Source organism: Mizuhopecten yessoensis, unplaced genomic scaffold (assembly GCF_002113885.1).
Source record: "Mizuhopecten yessoensis strain PY_sf001 unplaced genomic scaffold, ASM211388v2 scaffold10479, whole genome shotgun sequence".
Classification (NCBI taxonomy): Eukaryota; Metazoa; Mollusca; class Bivalvia; order Pectinida; family Pectinidae; genus Mizuhopecten; species Mizuhopecten yessoensis.
In genome coordinates, this window is record NW_018408567.1 from 1465934 (window position 1) to 1482165 (window position 16232).

Consider the following 16232-nt stretch of genomic DNA (forward strand, 5'->3'; position numbering starts at 1 on the left):
AAACTGGCCGTGAGTACAAGACATGAGCATCGTATGTCAACTTGTCTAAGCTATACATCGTAAGATATTTTGAGACTGTTTCAGAATTTAGAATAACCCAATTTAAAATTTAAAAAAATAAATAACTAAAAGAACAGGCATTTTGCGACAAACAAACAAACACACCTGTCTCTTCATAAATGTAAGCATATTTTCCGAATCCATGTTTATCCATATGACCCTCGGTTGAGATATGTACCTGTCAATAATTGTATTGCTGGTGATCACGTCGATTTACACCATCTTAGGTGAGACTGATATACTCTATCTTCGGTAAGTGTTTTATACACCGTCTGTGGTCTAGGTAAGCATTCTAGGTGTCTATCTAAATAGCATTACCTCCTCATTTTGTCAATATATATAAAAATGATATAGTTCTAATGAAAATTGATAATTTAGGAATGGAAATAAATCGTGGTGATAGGCGTTGTTGTCTTTGTTTCGCTGTATTTGTTCTAAAATGCCAGATAGGACTAATATTCTGTTCTATGTGACAGGTGGATGAACAGCAGTGATGGACACTGACACATTCCAGACGGTCGTCATGATACTCGGATCTCTCTCTATAGCAATTACTGGTAAGACACACCACTGACGGTCGTCATGATACGTGGATCTCTCTCTGTAGCAATTACTGGTAAGACACACCACACCATTGACGGTCCTCATGATACTCGGATCTCTCTCTGTAGCAATAACTGGTAAGACACACCATTGACGGTCCTCCTGATATCCGGATCTCTCTCTATAGAAATTTCTGGTAAGGCACACCATTGACGGTCGTCATGATAATCGGATTTCGCTCTATAGCAATTACAGGGATAATTTCTCGTGCACCGTTCATTAAATATCTCATAATAACGGCATTATCTTCATTTTTGCTATTTTACACAAACTTGCATTTTGTCACAGACCTGTATGTTCACCCAGGTGTGAATATAGCACTCCTGTATGTTGAACATAGGTAAATCTTTACCCGAGGATAAGGCTTTACAATTTAGTACGAGGTTTTGACGGTAGATGTTGACTCTATTGTGTGTTACATAAATGGTTAAGAATTGTTACATACCGTCAATAAAACCATTATATAAAACTGTTTTATAAGTAACATAATCGTTATTAAGGGAATACACCACTCCTACTAAAACGCTTCTCAATACAAAAACATATGCTAGGATACGTAGCATAAGTAATATCAGTCATATGTTTGGTTTGTCACAATTAAAACAACTGCATGTAGGTACGTCTTTTTTCCATTAATATCCTAATTAGCTCTGCTAGACAGCGAAGTTTCAGATTAAATAACTTTCCGGTGATAATAATGGCTAACATCACTCAGAACACCATATTTGAATTGTGAGTAAAACAAGCTAAGATAAAAAAAAATAACAATATCTTTATTTGTAACTGTATTAACAATTTCAACATCATATTCATACATATTTTTGTTTATGATCGGGCTCTCAAATACACACAATCTTTAAGTAATGCTGAGCTACAGTGTTTAGTAATACTAAATGTTAATAAACTGACGCTCTCTACACTTTTCCTCCTATTTTGAAACACAATAATATCTTACAAGGCACATTTCGGTCACTTTCAACATTACCTTGTAGAAAACTTAATACAATAAGAGGAAAGTTAACTTTTTATATAAATGCATATACAATGAAAATAAAGTTGTAATTATATTTTGTGGAAGACAATGTTTATATCGAGGGCAATGAAGAACTAACCATTGTAAGATCTAAACTTTTTTTTCGAGGAACTGACCGGGAAATGGTTGGAGCAAATTAAATTTTCTGTATCTGTTCGTGACGTCTCGTACGTATGCCTCTGTATTTTGACGTTCCTATTTTCGTGACGCCTTGTGTGTTTACAATTGTTTTGTCGTGTCCATATGTTCGAGACGCCTCGTCTGTTTACTTCTGTTTTGCCATTTCCATTTGTTCGTGACGTTTCGTATGCTGGTTCATATGCACTATATCCCACTTCTTCATCCACGGTCCCTGAATGGTGGTGTCGAACTCGGGATCACATTCCTTGCGAAACAAATAAATAGTCAGATATTCAGCAAGATATTCACCTAATTTGATAAAATTCAAATAAAAGAACTTAAATGAAAATGATATCGGTTAACAATACAAGTTCGCTATCGAGATTGTGCTATAGGGATCACAGGGAAAAGACAAGAAGATTTGTTTATGTACCTGTGTACATTTTATGAGTCTATGCCTTATATACAAGCACTATATTATCTGAAATATAACCATCGATCGTGATCTCCAGCTCGAAACAGTATCAAAATATTTCGTTTCAACCATAAGCTCATACTGGAATATTTTCGATTTTCAGAATAGGTCCTAATTTCAACATTTGAGAAAGTTGATACAACCGAAACAAAACGAATAATATCGTCTTCATTTGCGTATCCGAAGTTACTAATAGAATATTCCCCTACATTGAGGATGTGACAGAGAAATCTCCAACCCGGAGATGTGGGGATTGATTGAGGATCTACCGAACAATCACCCCAAGGGATAGAGATTGTTTCTGTAACATCCTCAAAAGCTTATGTTTCTCCTGTACGAGGCTATCTCCCCCTAGGGTTGACAAGCTGATCTTTCCTGGCTGAAACGGGAAACACCTTTGAAGGGTGGTAGAAATAAAACATAAATTAGTGATGTAGTACTCACAATATCCAAGTCCTTGACAGAATCCTTCTGCAGGGCGGTCCGATCCACGGCCACGAATGCGTCCCAGTCAATCTTGACATGAGGGTCAGAGGATGACCTCATCATCACGCCGTCCTTCATGTCCCAGAGGCCGTACGGCTTGTCAGGGCGCTGCCATCGCAGGTCAAGAGCCCAACGCACCTGCTTCGACAAGTTAGGCAGACTGCAAATATATTGATGATTCAGGATAAATGCAGCAAGGTACGCTAGAAATTTAACCATGCGGTTAGATAGACATCGGATATAGGCAGGCGTTTATTCTTGCTGCAGACAAAAGAAAAAAGCTTGGCAGTCTGCCGTCATCATTGTGATATCAAACGGGATTTAAATATATTTTGGTGGGATTCAAGCATAATCGTGACGTCAGATCGGATTGAAACATGATGTTAAGCAAACTTTCATCACAGTGATGAACTTAGCATTGTCCCTCTTCTTCTTTCAATAATAGCATCAGATCATTTGACCGAAAGTCACTGTGCTACGACAACATCAACCTTTCGTTTTTTATAAGCAATAACAACATGCTATGTCTACATCACAATCAGAAGACATCAAATGATATCCTAATAAGATGCACTGAACGATTTATACATACATTTTATCATTCGTCTCACCATCAGATTTGACAGTATGTTCTTTTTTTAATATTTCGCTTAAATATTTTTTCATCTTTTAATATTTAAAAAATCAATATACAATGCCACTTCTTGCAACCTACCTTCTATGTGGCGTAGCGTTGTTGAAAAGAAGAAATCCCCCGTATGGTATGGGGCACGTGACAAGGTCTCTGGTAATGTCAACACCTGGAAAATACAGTCACATGTCAGCTCCATTGGTCGAACACATGATCATATTCATAGTCTTTACGGGATGTATGAAGCCACCTAATGATGCCCAAACCTAACAATGTGTGATAATAGGATGAAGAAATATTGTGATATACTCAATGCATCTAGCGATTTGTGTATATAAAGAAGATATGTATTAATATATCACCTAGTGACTGGTGTAACGGATGAAGAAATCTAGTGATGTAGATAACTAGCCTGTTGTGAGTGAGATGAAGATTTAAGGAGGTACGTACCTAGAGACTTCACCATTTCCTCCTCCTCCAACATCACGTACCAGGTACCACCATAGCAACACTGATGCGTCGCGATTTTCCCTGCACTGTGAGCACCCTTGGCAACCTAGTGATAACCATACAATATTTACTTTTACTTCATTTTCTTAGGTTTGAAGGTTGAAGTAACCTTTGTTATTTATGTATGGTATAACATATCAGGAAAAAATGCCTAAAGACATCTTCACGTTTATCCTAGATCCCTATCTTAGTTATGCTGATCGGTACGGTCAACCCCTTTATAGGGTAAAAATGGTATGTTTTTAAAGTATCTTTTAACGCGTATCCGCTGAACTTCATGCCGATATTTATAATGTACTTATACCAAGTATACCCACTATATGACGCATTTATATTAATGGTGTTGTTAATGGAAAATATTGATTTTGATTTTTCGTAGACATAAGTTAGATAGGTAGTTGTTTTTAAACAGAAGACAATCCTAATAGAACATTGGATATTGTGTTGACCCAAAATAGTACCTTATTCTTCCTCAAACACGTATTTTGAAATAGATGATAATTTTAATTTATAAGAATTGGAAAAATAGCTGAAAGCTAATACCAAACAACCCCTTTGCCTACCAAAGGTTCCATTATAATAAATGGATAGCAAAGATAAAATAGATATGTATACGCATTATATCTTAAACGATTTTCTATTTCTGCATCTTTCAAATAAGTCAACTAGAGTAATTAAGCTTGCTCCGACTTATCTCACACACCAAGAGCAATTGGTACCTGCATGCCACCATTGAACTCGTCAGTATCCAATAGGGGTATCCAGGCCGTAGGCACCAAAACCTTGTAGGAATCGTTATCAAAGTAGGCACTGTCTGTAACAACAAAACGCTATAGGTAGTCAATGCTCACCGTGGGCCTTGTATATAGCAGCGCAGTGTCATAGTAAATCATAACTCAATTTTGTACTTTAGAATCTGATTAATTGCACAGTAGCTGCTAATCAATATGTCATTAAAAATATATATTTATCTTTTTTGTATGTTTTACTTGAAAATAAATTTGATAATAAGTATAAATATTTAATATTACAACATATCCATTATCCAAAACAATGTAAGTGTGTTATGTTAGCATAAATGTTAATTTCTTTCAAATTACTAGAATAAGAAGACTTTGTATTTTTACTTTCGAAGATTAAGGAATCTGCCAAAATCAGCTATGTTTTGAAGTAATCCCAACGATTTATCAATTGTCTGGTGGACATTGGATGAAGTTGTCCTTACCTTGGTGCCACGGGACGACTGTTGCCTCGTTCCGGGGTGTTTTGGTGCGGAGGTTCCAAACGGGGGATGAAGCAATATCAGGCCCTATCAACTGTTCTATGACGTTCAGCAGACGATCGTTAGACCACAGGTCACGATAGGCCTGATCAAACAGATATTGTCGGGGTGGTTTATGGAAATATCTTATAAGTCGTTTTGTTTCAGTATAATTGCTTTTTCGTAATGAACTATGTGATTTAGGTAGTTTATAATGATGATTAGTTTCGTACAGCTTTTTCGGAGGAGGGTGAGGAGGATCATAAAATTAATGGGCAGCTAATCTCAGGAAACCTTTCTAATTTTGTTCAACAGTCTAAATCATGAAATATAATCGTCAAATATAGAAAGCAAAACAGGGAGATAAACAAAACTATAAAAAATACATTTCAAAAAGAATATCTGCAATAACTTACTAAATGTTTTAGAGTATACGATATGTAAAACATTGATTAAAATGAAGGCATTTGTCAATTCGTTATTTTTGTTTATTTATTTATTCATTTTCATTTTGTATTTATTTTCTGATGAAGATTTAACAACGCATCGATATTTTGCTCAAAAAGTTTTAACATTAAATTTAAGTGCGATAAGAATTGCTAGCCATTTATTTATTTTGTGATAATAGAAATACAGTACAAATATACATGGTATCGAAATGGCTTTAAAATGTATATAAATAAATATGATAAAGCAATTTGATACGTTGCAAAGATGATGTTGAATTTTGGGAGTGTAGTTTAGATATATCATGCAGTAAATAATTTTAAATAAATTATGTAAAATTTTATTCATAATTCTATATAAATGATATATCATTAAATATATAACCTGGGGTAGCTCTCCTGTCTTATGGAGGATGACATTGGCTCCAGGAAATTCGGTCTCAATCTTTGTTAATCTTTCAAATAATCCATATTCCTTATACAAATCTATAAAGAGGTAATCAAATGTTTACGATAAACAATCGTTATGTAAACAAAAACATGTTAAAAAAAGCTGCCGTACTATAATAAAATAAATCTCTAGTTTTAATTAAGAATCATACTATGATACAAAATAATAGTTACAATAAATATTCGTTTGGATTGTTTACAACTTAAAACCCACATGAAGTTAACAGAATATCAAATAATATCATGGCAATTAGTGCCCCATTGATATTCTCCTTCAAACCGTACTTATTGAATCGCATATGATATTTATTCAAACAGTTTATATTTTGGAACTTATAGTTAAATTTGTTCTTTTGCATCAAATATATTTTAACATTCAAAGACATAAACTGACGACGAAAAAGCAAAGACAAATCAAAGCGTTGTTATTAGATAAAACCCGCGATGTCTAACTCAGTGCCATTGATAAGGCTTAAGCGTCGAATATTTTCCGAATCAGGGGATGTACTTTTGACAAAACATTATGAATAGTCTTCAATAATAATATTTACCAATTAGGGACATACAATGGCATACCAACAGACAGAGCATTAAATATAATCACCACATAATACGTAACAATGTATTAGTACAATGTACCTTTATTTTGTCTTATCTCAGCTATCTGTGGCCGAACTAATGGAAAGATGTAACTCAAACAGAAACAAACAAAAAAACTTTTTTGATGGCCAAGAGGGACAGTTATTAACACCAAAGTTGATAAAAATAATAATAATCATGATAAAATATAACAAAATATATACCCCCGCTTAAATACACAAGAACATATGATGAAGTTTAAGTCGACACAGAACGATAAAACCAAGAATCAGGACGATTCCAAATCGGTTAAAGACACCATGACTCCCACAAGAAGTACTAACTTTCCAGGAGGATGACCATGTACCATATGCGCTACCCGTGGTTTCTTACGTTTGATTTTCCCCGCCGAGTGTAGTTTCTGGGCTAGCTTTTCCACCAGGTTCTCTGTCGCCACTCGCACAGCGTCCAGCTCTGCTTTTGAAAAGAAGTCTTCCACAATCAGGTAACCCTGCATCATATACATATATTTCAAAGTTCATTCACAGCCAATAACAGTCAGACCTTTGCAAACTTAAAAGCTGGATAACTGTTTTGCATTGGGCTTTTTCCTCATTAGTGTTATCAGTAGAAATTGCGAATCATAGGTTGGTTTTTTTGCTTAGCTTGCAATAGGGCCACAGGTTTGATAATTTCCCATGGTATGTTATCCTGATAAAATACTAGCCGCTTCATACCGGTTCGGCTAGGGAGAATACCTCTTTGGTTCATTCGGTAGAGCGTCGTTCTAGTATGCCGGATGTACCTGGTTCGATTGACAAGGATGACAGATAACCTCTATTACAGTACCAAATATCATAAAATCGAGAGGAATGGAACAGTGTAAAGCAGAGTCGAATGATGATGGGGTAACATTGTTTTTTTTTTATCCTAAATATAATGTTATGAGCCTTGTATTTTATATACAAACCCATAGGTATATAGGTCTCATAGGTAATAACGACAGTATGATCCAATATTGGCACTGGATCCCAACTAACAAATGTTGGTTGGATGCGTATTACTTATAACGACAGTGTAGACAAAGAAATATGTCACATTTTCAGGACGATCTGCCCCTTTATCAAGACAGGAACATGAAAATTTACATATCGCATCTTATTATATTTATTATTTTCAGTTTATTTGCCAACTTCTAATTATTTGAAAGACCGTTGGCTCACATTCTGTGCCCTATACTTGACCCCTCGAGGCGACTCATGTGTGAGCAATTACAGTATCGCCGGCTCAGAGCATGTACCCTAAACTTGATAGGGACTGCTTTTATCTACCTTTTTCATAATTCCTGTTAACCTGTTACAAGTACCACCCTGCAATTAAATCTTTATTAAATATTAAGTTATCTATCTTTTGATTTTCTATTATATTTCATTTTATTCAGTTATAGGGCGAGTTTTTGTGTGGACAAATCTTTGACAAGTTGATTTTGTACACGACATTTTCGGCACTAATTGTTAGTGCGTTTCTCGGGCTTTATAATCTAAACAAGATGTTTATTCGTATTAATAAACAGGGTACCAACATGTTGTATCCATTTTCTTTCACATTACCCCAAGGTTTTCATTTACACGAACTACTAGGACATAAGATGTTTCTCACTACATTCACCTGACCTCAAGATGAATTATTTACTATTATTAGCCTTCGGTTCAAGCTAACCGAGGGGATATGCAATTACAACATCATATTTGATATAAGTTACTTCTGTTTGTTTATTTATTTTGTATTGTCTAGTGGTGACTGTTTTTCTCTGTTTTATGTTGTGATATGTAAATTTTCATTTTCCTGTCTTGATAAAGGGGCAGTAGTCCAGTGGCTTACCTCCCGAAATCACAATGTTTGTGCACTTTTGGAAACAAGCATGAAATTTTGCACACATATACATATGACCATTACAGACTTTTTCTGCTGTAGAACCACTTCGACAGCACCACCTGGTGCCAGGTGGCGCCACCTAGCGCCACCTGGCGGCAGAGGTGGGAGTTTTTTGCTTATATATTTACATAAGTGACCATAACTTTTGATCTAGGTAACATTTTTACATTCTGTTTGCAGCATATATGTCTTGTTACATAATAGCATAAAATGGAAACACTTCTGCAACGCCCCCTGGTGTCATGTGGCACCACATAGCGCCACCTGGTGGCAGAGGTGGGATTTTTCGCTTATACACTAACATAAATGCACAAACATTGTGATTTTGGGACCTAAGCCACTGGACTATCTGTGCCACTTCCTAATTGAGTTCTAATTTATCTTATAATTGATGTTGCAGGTTTGTGTCTACTATGAAGTTCGCATGAACACAAGGCGTTGGATAGAAATGGGCCAGTGAAGAAATCTATCACGGCTATATTGGACAATTTAGCGGGAACACGTGTAGTACTTTCATTAGCCATGGCTGAGGTGGACAGCAGAGACGATACAAACGTGTCTATTAAATGGCATCTATGCATATTTTGCCAATCAAATACTTCGGAACATTTGGAATGTCCAGCAAAATCCAAAGCAAGTGATTCTGGAAAAGGTTACACAACATTGGTGGACTGTTTGAAGGAGTTTCGCAATGCTGAGGTCTTACCAATTACCATAGACCTGGTGAATATGGATGTTGAGACATTAAAACGGCACGAAGCTTCTTGGCATAAATCCTGCAGGGTTCAGTACAACAGGACTAAGTTACAGCGGGTATTGAAGCGCAAGGTGAAGAGCAGTACGTCAGGAAATGATTACGGACTAAGTGATGTTAAAATCACTAGATCAGCAAGCAATCCATCTGCAAGTTTCAGCGTTTTTTCAGACAAATTATGCTTTTTCTGTGACAAGAGTATTTCGTCTTCAGATAGATACAAGCGTGTGGCTTCAACCTTTGCTTTGGACAGAAAAATGCGAAAATGTGCGACTGATCTTTGCGACTCTACATTGTTAACCAAATTAGCTGGTGGCGACATGGTAGCTACTGAAGCAGAATACCATGTAAACTGTTTGACGTCTCTGTACAAACAACATGCACAGTTTTTGGAACAATCACATGAGAGTAACTCCGATGGTAACATTCATGGCATTGTGTTTGCTGAACTGCTTGCATACATTGACGAGGCTAGGTGTGATGAAGAACGACCTTCGTTCAGGTTAGCTAACCTGGTCCAGTTGTACAATAACAGAATGGGGGAACTGGGTGTTAAGGACAGTGTGCATGCAACACGATTGAAGGACAAAATCTTGTCACAAATACCAGATCTCTCAGCACATACGAGTAAATGTAGTCAGGGTCAAGGTGTGATTTTCATGTTTAACTCTGATGTAGCAAATCTTGTACAGGAAGCGAATCGCCATAGAGACTATGATCTGGATGCAATCCATATTGCAAAGGCGGCTGAAATAGTGCGATTAGACATGTTCGACAATGTGTCCTTATTCAATGGGTCATTTCCACCACAGTGTCAAGAACATGTCATACCCAAGTCTTTGAAGGCATTAGTTGACATGGTTCTTCAGGGACCGAGCATAAAGGATCAGTCCGCAAAGGAAGGCTCAGACCTACAAGCAGCCCTAACCATATCACAGATGTTCCTTTTCAATGCTGTAAAACATTCCAGGCATGCATCTACCTCTGGACAGGTCAGACATAAAGCGGATCGTGAAACACCGCTGCCTCTATATATTGGCCTAAAACTACACGCTGCAACACGCAAGAAGAGACTGGTTGACATGATGTTTCAGCTTGGCATGAGCGTGTGCTATGACCGTGTTTTGCAGGTTATCACTGATCTGGCAAATGGAACATGTGATAGGTTTGAAGCAGAAGGCGTCGTTTGTCCTGTCAATATGAAGCTAGGACTGTTCACAGTAGGTGCCCTTGATAACTGCGATCACAACCCAACATCAGCTACCGCACACGATTCCTTCCACGGAACAAGCATATCACTCTTCCAGTTTCCGACAGAGGCTGTACCTGGAACTGACAGAGGTATAACCTTGCTCCATCCTGCATCACCACACGATGACAAGCGAAAGGTTGTGCCACTCCCAGACGCCTATGTAGATGTCCCACCAGCAATACTACGCACAAAAACAATGTGTATTCCAGTAGCAATTGTTGGTCCTGTTACGCCAGCTGAAACTTCCGTTCAAGAGGCAATGCTTGAAGAACAAGAATGGCTTGTCCAAGTGAGACGTCTAGTAGACAAGACCAAACTTGAAAAAGGTGAATATGTGTCAAGGGCTGCGTATCATGCTTCCCAACAGTCCCAAGAACCACATCCAGTCACCTTGGGTTCCTTGTTGCCACTCTTTTATGAGAGTGCGCACACAGTTGCCATGGTCAAGCATGGGATGGATGTGATCAGAAATGCAACACATTATGTCAATCCGGGTCAGATCGCAGTCATGGCTGTAGACCAACCCCTGTATTCCTTGGCAAAGCAGATTCAGATGTCCTGGCCAGTTACACACGGTGAAGACAAATATCTCATTATGTTTGGTGGGCTACATATTGAAATGGCTGCATTTCGAGCACTTGGTACTTGGCTGCAAGACAGCGGTTGGACATCAGCCCTAGTTCAAGCAGATGTAACAACGCCCGGCACTGCAGACTCATTTATTAAAGTAGCTCATGTCACAAAGACGAGACATGCCCATCCAGTCATAGCTGCTAGCCTTGCCATCCTCAAGCACAAGGCGTACCAGGCGTACATCGATTCACTTCCTGAAGAAGATCCAAAAGTTGAAATTGGCGCCTGGGAGGAGCAACGGGTTGTGGCATGCCCTCACTTTCAATATTGGTGGCTAACTCTGAAACTGCAACTCATGGTATTGCTGTTCGTTAGAGCTGAACGCGATGGCAATTTTTGCCTCTACGTAGAGACCCTGAACAAGCTGACTCCGTGGTTCTTTGCACTGGATCAAACCAACTATGCCCGATGGTTACCTGTTCACATTCGAGACTTGAACACGCTTTCACAGGTTCATCCAGACTTACACACTGAATTCCAGAATGGTAACTTTGTGATTCACAAAACTGTGGTTTCTGGTCATGAGCAGAACAATGCGATGGTGAAGGGATCTGGGGGTGCAGTAGGCCTCACAGAAAACCCGAGTGCGTTCAGACGTTGGATGGTTGCAGGACCTGAGCTAGCAAGGATAACAATTGAATTTGAGACCGCGTTCACTGCTCAAGATGATGACACCGGTCACCATGAGCAGACTCCAGCAGTACAAACTGCATTTGCCAAGCAGGTAATGTCTCTAGTGTCAACTATTGAAGACATGGGGAATCCCTTTCTTGAAGAGAGTGCTGATCTTCTAGTCCTGGATACAAAGGACATAGTCAGTGAGTCCGTAGTTAAGACGGTCAGGAACATAGAACAAATAGGCGTGAAAGCGTAAGATGCCTATGTAGAGCAGAGGCTAGTGAAGGCAGAAAAACCCATCTCAGACCCCATAGCGAAACAGCAATTGCCACTCTTCAGCAGACCACAGAAAAAAATCCATCTCGTTCACAGCTGCAAGTAGCTGACCTAGAAGTTGATCGCGAACTTATGTCGCAGCTGTATGTATCCTGCCAAACACGAGCAGTTAACCAAGACGACTTCTTCATGTATGAGAATCATCCCTACGCACCAAGTCTTTCAGATCATGGGAAGCTGCGTGCAAGCAACAAGTCAGATTTGATTTCATGCCTGAAAAGCCTGATTACTCCTAAGACTGATGGACCTACAGTGGACTGTATAATCTTGGATGGTGCCACAGTAGTGCATTTACTTGCTCCAAGAACAGCGGCAACCTTCAACGAATATGCCTCTGCCATATTTTTGCCATACATTGACAGACAGTTACAGAATGCACAACGCGTGGATGTGGTTTGGGATGCATACATACCGGACAGTCTGAAGGAATCAACAAGGAAGAAGAGAGGAACAGGGATCAGACGGAGAGTTTTGGGAACATCTAAAATTCCGACGAACTGGATGAAGTTTCTCTGTGTGGCAGAAAACAAAGTAGAGCTGTTTGACTTTTTGACACACGCTGTTATAAACAGACAATAAACAGAACACGAGGTGTATGCCACTGATGGAGTAGACGTACTCTGCTCCCAACCAAATGCAGACTGTGCCTACATTAGTCCATGCAATCATAAGGAGGCGGACACGAGAGTCATTCTTCATGCCAGTGATGCTGCAAACAAAGGCAGTAAAAAGTGCCTTATCAGGACCGTAGACACTGACATCCTCGTTCTAGCGATTGCATATGTAGAGCGAATTGGTGTCGAAGAGTTATGGGTGGCCTTTGGCACAGGCAAGGGATTTTGTTATCTACCAGCCCATGAAATTGCGTGTGCACTAGGCTCACCGAAAGCTGCATCGTTGCCGATGTTTCACGCATTCACGGGATGTGATACGGTGTCCGCATTCGCTGGGAAAGGAAAGAAAACCATGTGGGCCGTTTGGCGTGTGTACCCAGAGAAAACAGAAGCATTTGTAGACTTGTGCAGCGGCACTGATGTCATTAGTACAGAAGCTACTTCTCTGATAGAGAGATTTGTCATTCTTGTCTACGACCGAACCAGCCAACTCAAAGACGTCAATGAAGTTAGGAAAGATCTCTTCACAAGAAAAGGCAGATTCAAGTACGACAGTCTACCTCCAACGAAAGCAGCTCTCACTGAGCATGCCAAAAGAGCTACTTATCAAGGTGGCCATGTGTGGGGGCAATCGATCAGATCACAAATAAAACTACCAGATCCGGCAGCGTGGGGTTGGACGAAAACAAACGATGGATGGGAGCCATATTGGACCCCGCTACCAGAAGCATCAAAGGGATGTCGCGAGCTCATCAAATGTGGCTGCAAGAAAGTGTGCACCACAGGCCGTTGTGGATGTTTCCGTGCTAAGTTGTCATGTACTACGCTGTGTTCATGCATGTGCATGGATTATGCATAGACAATTGACATAATTAAGGGAGATAAATGATTGCTTGTGACCGAACAAAAAGCAATTGACATACCAAGGCAAACACATCTGGTATGCTTTGGAGGCAATGTTGTGGATATTTTCGTTATAAGATGACATTACCATGTCGTATTCTAATTAACATTTGCATTCTCCATAGACAATTAGTGGCATTATTAAGAACACTTGATCCCAATATAGGGGACTTAAATTGTCGCTTGTGACTGAAACAGTGAAATTTATATATATCAAGACAATTAAGCATGACTATGTATTGGAGGTAACTCACTTGCATATATGTAAGATGAGTCAACTATGCCACTAGATGGTGATACCTGCCATTAATGCTTCTACTAGAATAATATATAATTAGTAGCAGTGAGCACATGCAACAAATAACATAGTTGTTTGCACAAATGCACATATATTATCGTCTGAAAACTGAATACACATATTCCAACTACGGTAGATCGAACTTTATTATTAAGCACTTCTGCCACTTCTGCACCACTTAGATACCATGTGACCCTGCACAAGTGTTTCTATGTTATGCTATGATGTAACAAGACATATATGCTGCAAACAGAATGTAAAAATGTTACCTATATCAAAAGGTATGGTCATTTGTGTAAATATATAAGCAAAATATCCCACCTCTGCCGCCAGGTATAGCATAAAATGGAAACTCTTTTGCAGCGCCCCCTGGTGTCAAGTGGCACCACATAGCGCCCCCTGGCGGCAGAGGTCGCAGTTTTTTGCTTATCTATTTACATAAATGACCATACCTTTTGATATAGGTAACATTTTTACATTCTGATTGCAGCATATATGTCTTGTTACATAATAGCATAAACTGGAAACACTTCTGCAGCGCCCCCTGGCGTCATGTGGCACCACATAGAGCTACCTGGCGGCAGAGGCGGCAGTTTTTTGCTTATATATTTACATAAATCTCATATGCTATATAAGATATCTTATATAGCATATGAGATTTATGTAAATATATAAGCAAAAAACTGCCACCTCTGCCGCCAGGTGCCGCTAGGTGGCGCCACCTGGCACCAGGTGGCGCTGTCGAAGTGGTTCTACAGCAGAAAAAGTCTGTAATGGTCATATGTATATGTGTGCAAAATTTCATGCTTGTTTCCAAAAGTGCACAAACATTTTGCTAAGCCACTGGACTAACAGATCGCCTTGACAATTTGACAAATGTGTTTGTCTGCACTGTCGTTATTACTTCTTTGTCCACAAACCCATATATATATATATATAATACAGATTAACACTGAATCGTTGAAATTGTTTACAATATTTGTTTACTGGCATCCAAAATGACACATAGGTTGTCAGTCAACAATATCTATTGTTGTTGTTCGAACTTCAAAATTTAGTTTTCTTTTTCGTTTGATTTCACATCTTCTTCGTCTGGTTTGCGGTAGCGCACTACAACCATGCGCCTTTGGGCTTCCGTACACAAGGGAGGACAAACCTTAGTTCTCATAAAGAAACGACCTGCCCTCACGATGAGTGATATCACGGAATAAGACTAGCTAAGTCCGTGGTGCTATGAAACAAATATCGGTATCCGAACTTATGCTCACCTCTTCGAAGAACTGTTTGATTTTGCTGTCAGAAAGCTGACCTGATTTCTTTTCTTTCGGTTGTGGTGGCATTGCCCGTATGTCGAATACTTCGGGGTGTACCTCGTCCACGATTCCGCTGTGAATAGTGGCGTCCGCCATTGTTAACAAGCTAATAAACAGTATTGTAGGCGGTAGACACGCGATAACTACTGGAGTGAGAACGTCAATCTTTTCAGTCAGGCGCCTTATCGCGGTGATAACACTTGTACTATGGAAGGGTGTCATTGTCGGGATGTCGTCGCTGTGTAAGTTTGTAAACAGAAGATGTCCTGTAGAGTGTTTTCTGTACAAAATCATAGGTTTTATATATATAGTTTCAATTATTATTTAGCAAGCACGCATTACTCGTTTTTCAACAGGAATTGTCGCGATTGCCAACTGTGTAAAAACAATCGTCAACAAGCTTGTTACCTTCTTGAAACCATGGACATTCAAGAATTATAATTAAGTTCAGAAGAAAAATAAATGCCACTGCTAGATATGAAGACATGCAGCTTGGTTAATAAAGACTGAGGACATTTTTTTATGGTAGTTTTCATCTCGCTGGGAAATTTGACAGTGCCTTGTGTGATACGGCTGGTGTCGTTGATGAAGCAGAAGGCGCTTACCTCTGTTTGGTATTCTCTTGTAGTTTATTTAAGTAGCACAATAGTAAAGTGTACGTATTGTAACCATCATTGTGAACATGCTGGTACACATATGGATAGATTTGGATATAATTAAGGAATGACTAGGATATTATTTAGGGTTATACGGTATATACCGAAAAACTGTGTGCACTTTTGTGTAAAAATCGCTTCGCTACTCCGATTATTCGTTATAAAGTAGTAATAATAATAATGATAATAAAAAACAGCCGGACAAAAGAATTTTGCGCTACACAAAGCACATTTCATCGCTGAGTAACTTCACCCTATCAGAAGTT

General features: G+C 38.9%; 1 protein-coding gene across 1 annotated transcript; it reads right to left on the reverse strand.

Moving 5' to 3' along the window:
* Positions 1-1898: 1898 nt before the first annotated feature.
* LOC110460812 (phytanoyl-CoA dioxygenase-like) lies at positions 1899-15497 on the reverse strand. Its single transcript, XM_021513971.1, has 9 exons — positions 15266-15497; positions 7048-7165; positions 6011-6111; positions 5144-5285; positions 4638-4732; positions 3859-3964; positions 3493-3577; positions 2736-2937; positions 1899-2081 (listed from the first exon to the last, which is right to left on the reverse strand). The coding sequence occupies exons 1-9, from the start codon at positions 15404-15406 to the stop codon at positions 1962-1964; spliced, it is 1110 nt and encodes a 369-aa protein (XP_021369646.1). The 5' UTR covers positions 15407-15497; the 3' UTR covers positions 1899-1961.
* Between the last annotated feature and the right edge of the window lie 735 nt (positions 15498-16232).

Coding starts and splice junctions, on each gene's coding strand:
- LOC110460812 (XM_021513971.1), bottom strand. CDS start 15,406: ATGGCGGACGCCACTATTCACAGCGGAATCGTGGACGAGGTACACCCC. Junction 4,733..5,143: donor AGTCGTCCCGTGGCACCAAG/GTAAGGACAACT, acceptor TTGTTGTTACAG/ACAGTGCCTACTTTGATAAC. Junction 2,938..3,492: donor AACGCTACGCCACATAGAAG/GTAGGTTGCAAG, acceptor ATATATTTGCAG/TCTGCCTAACTTGTCGAAGC.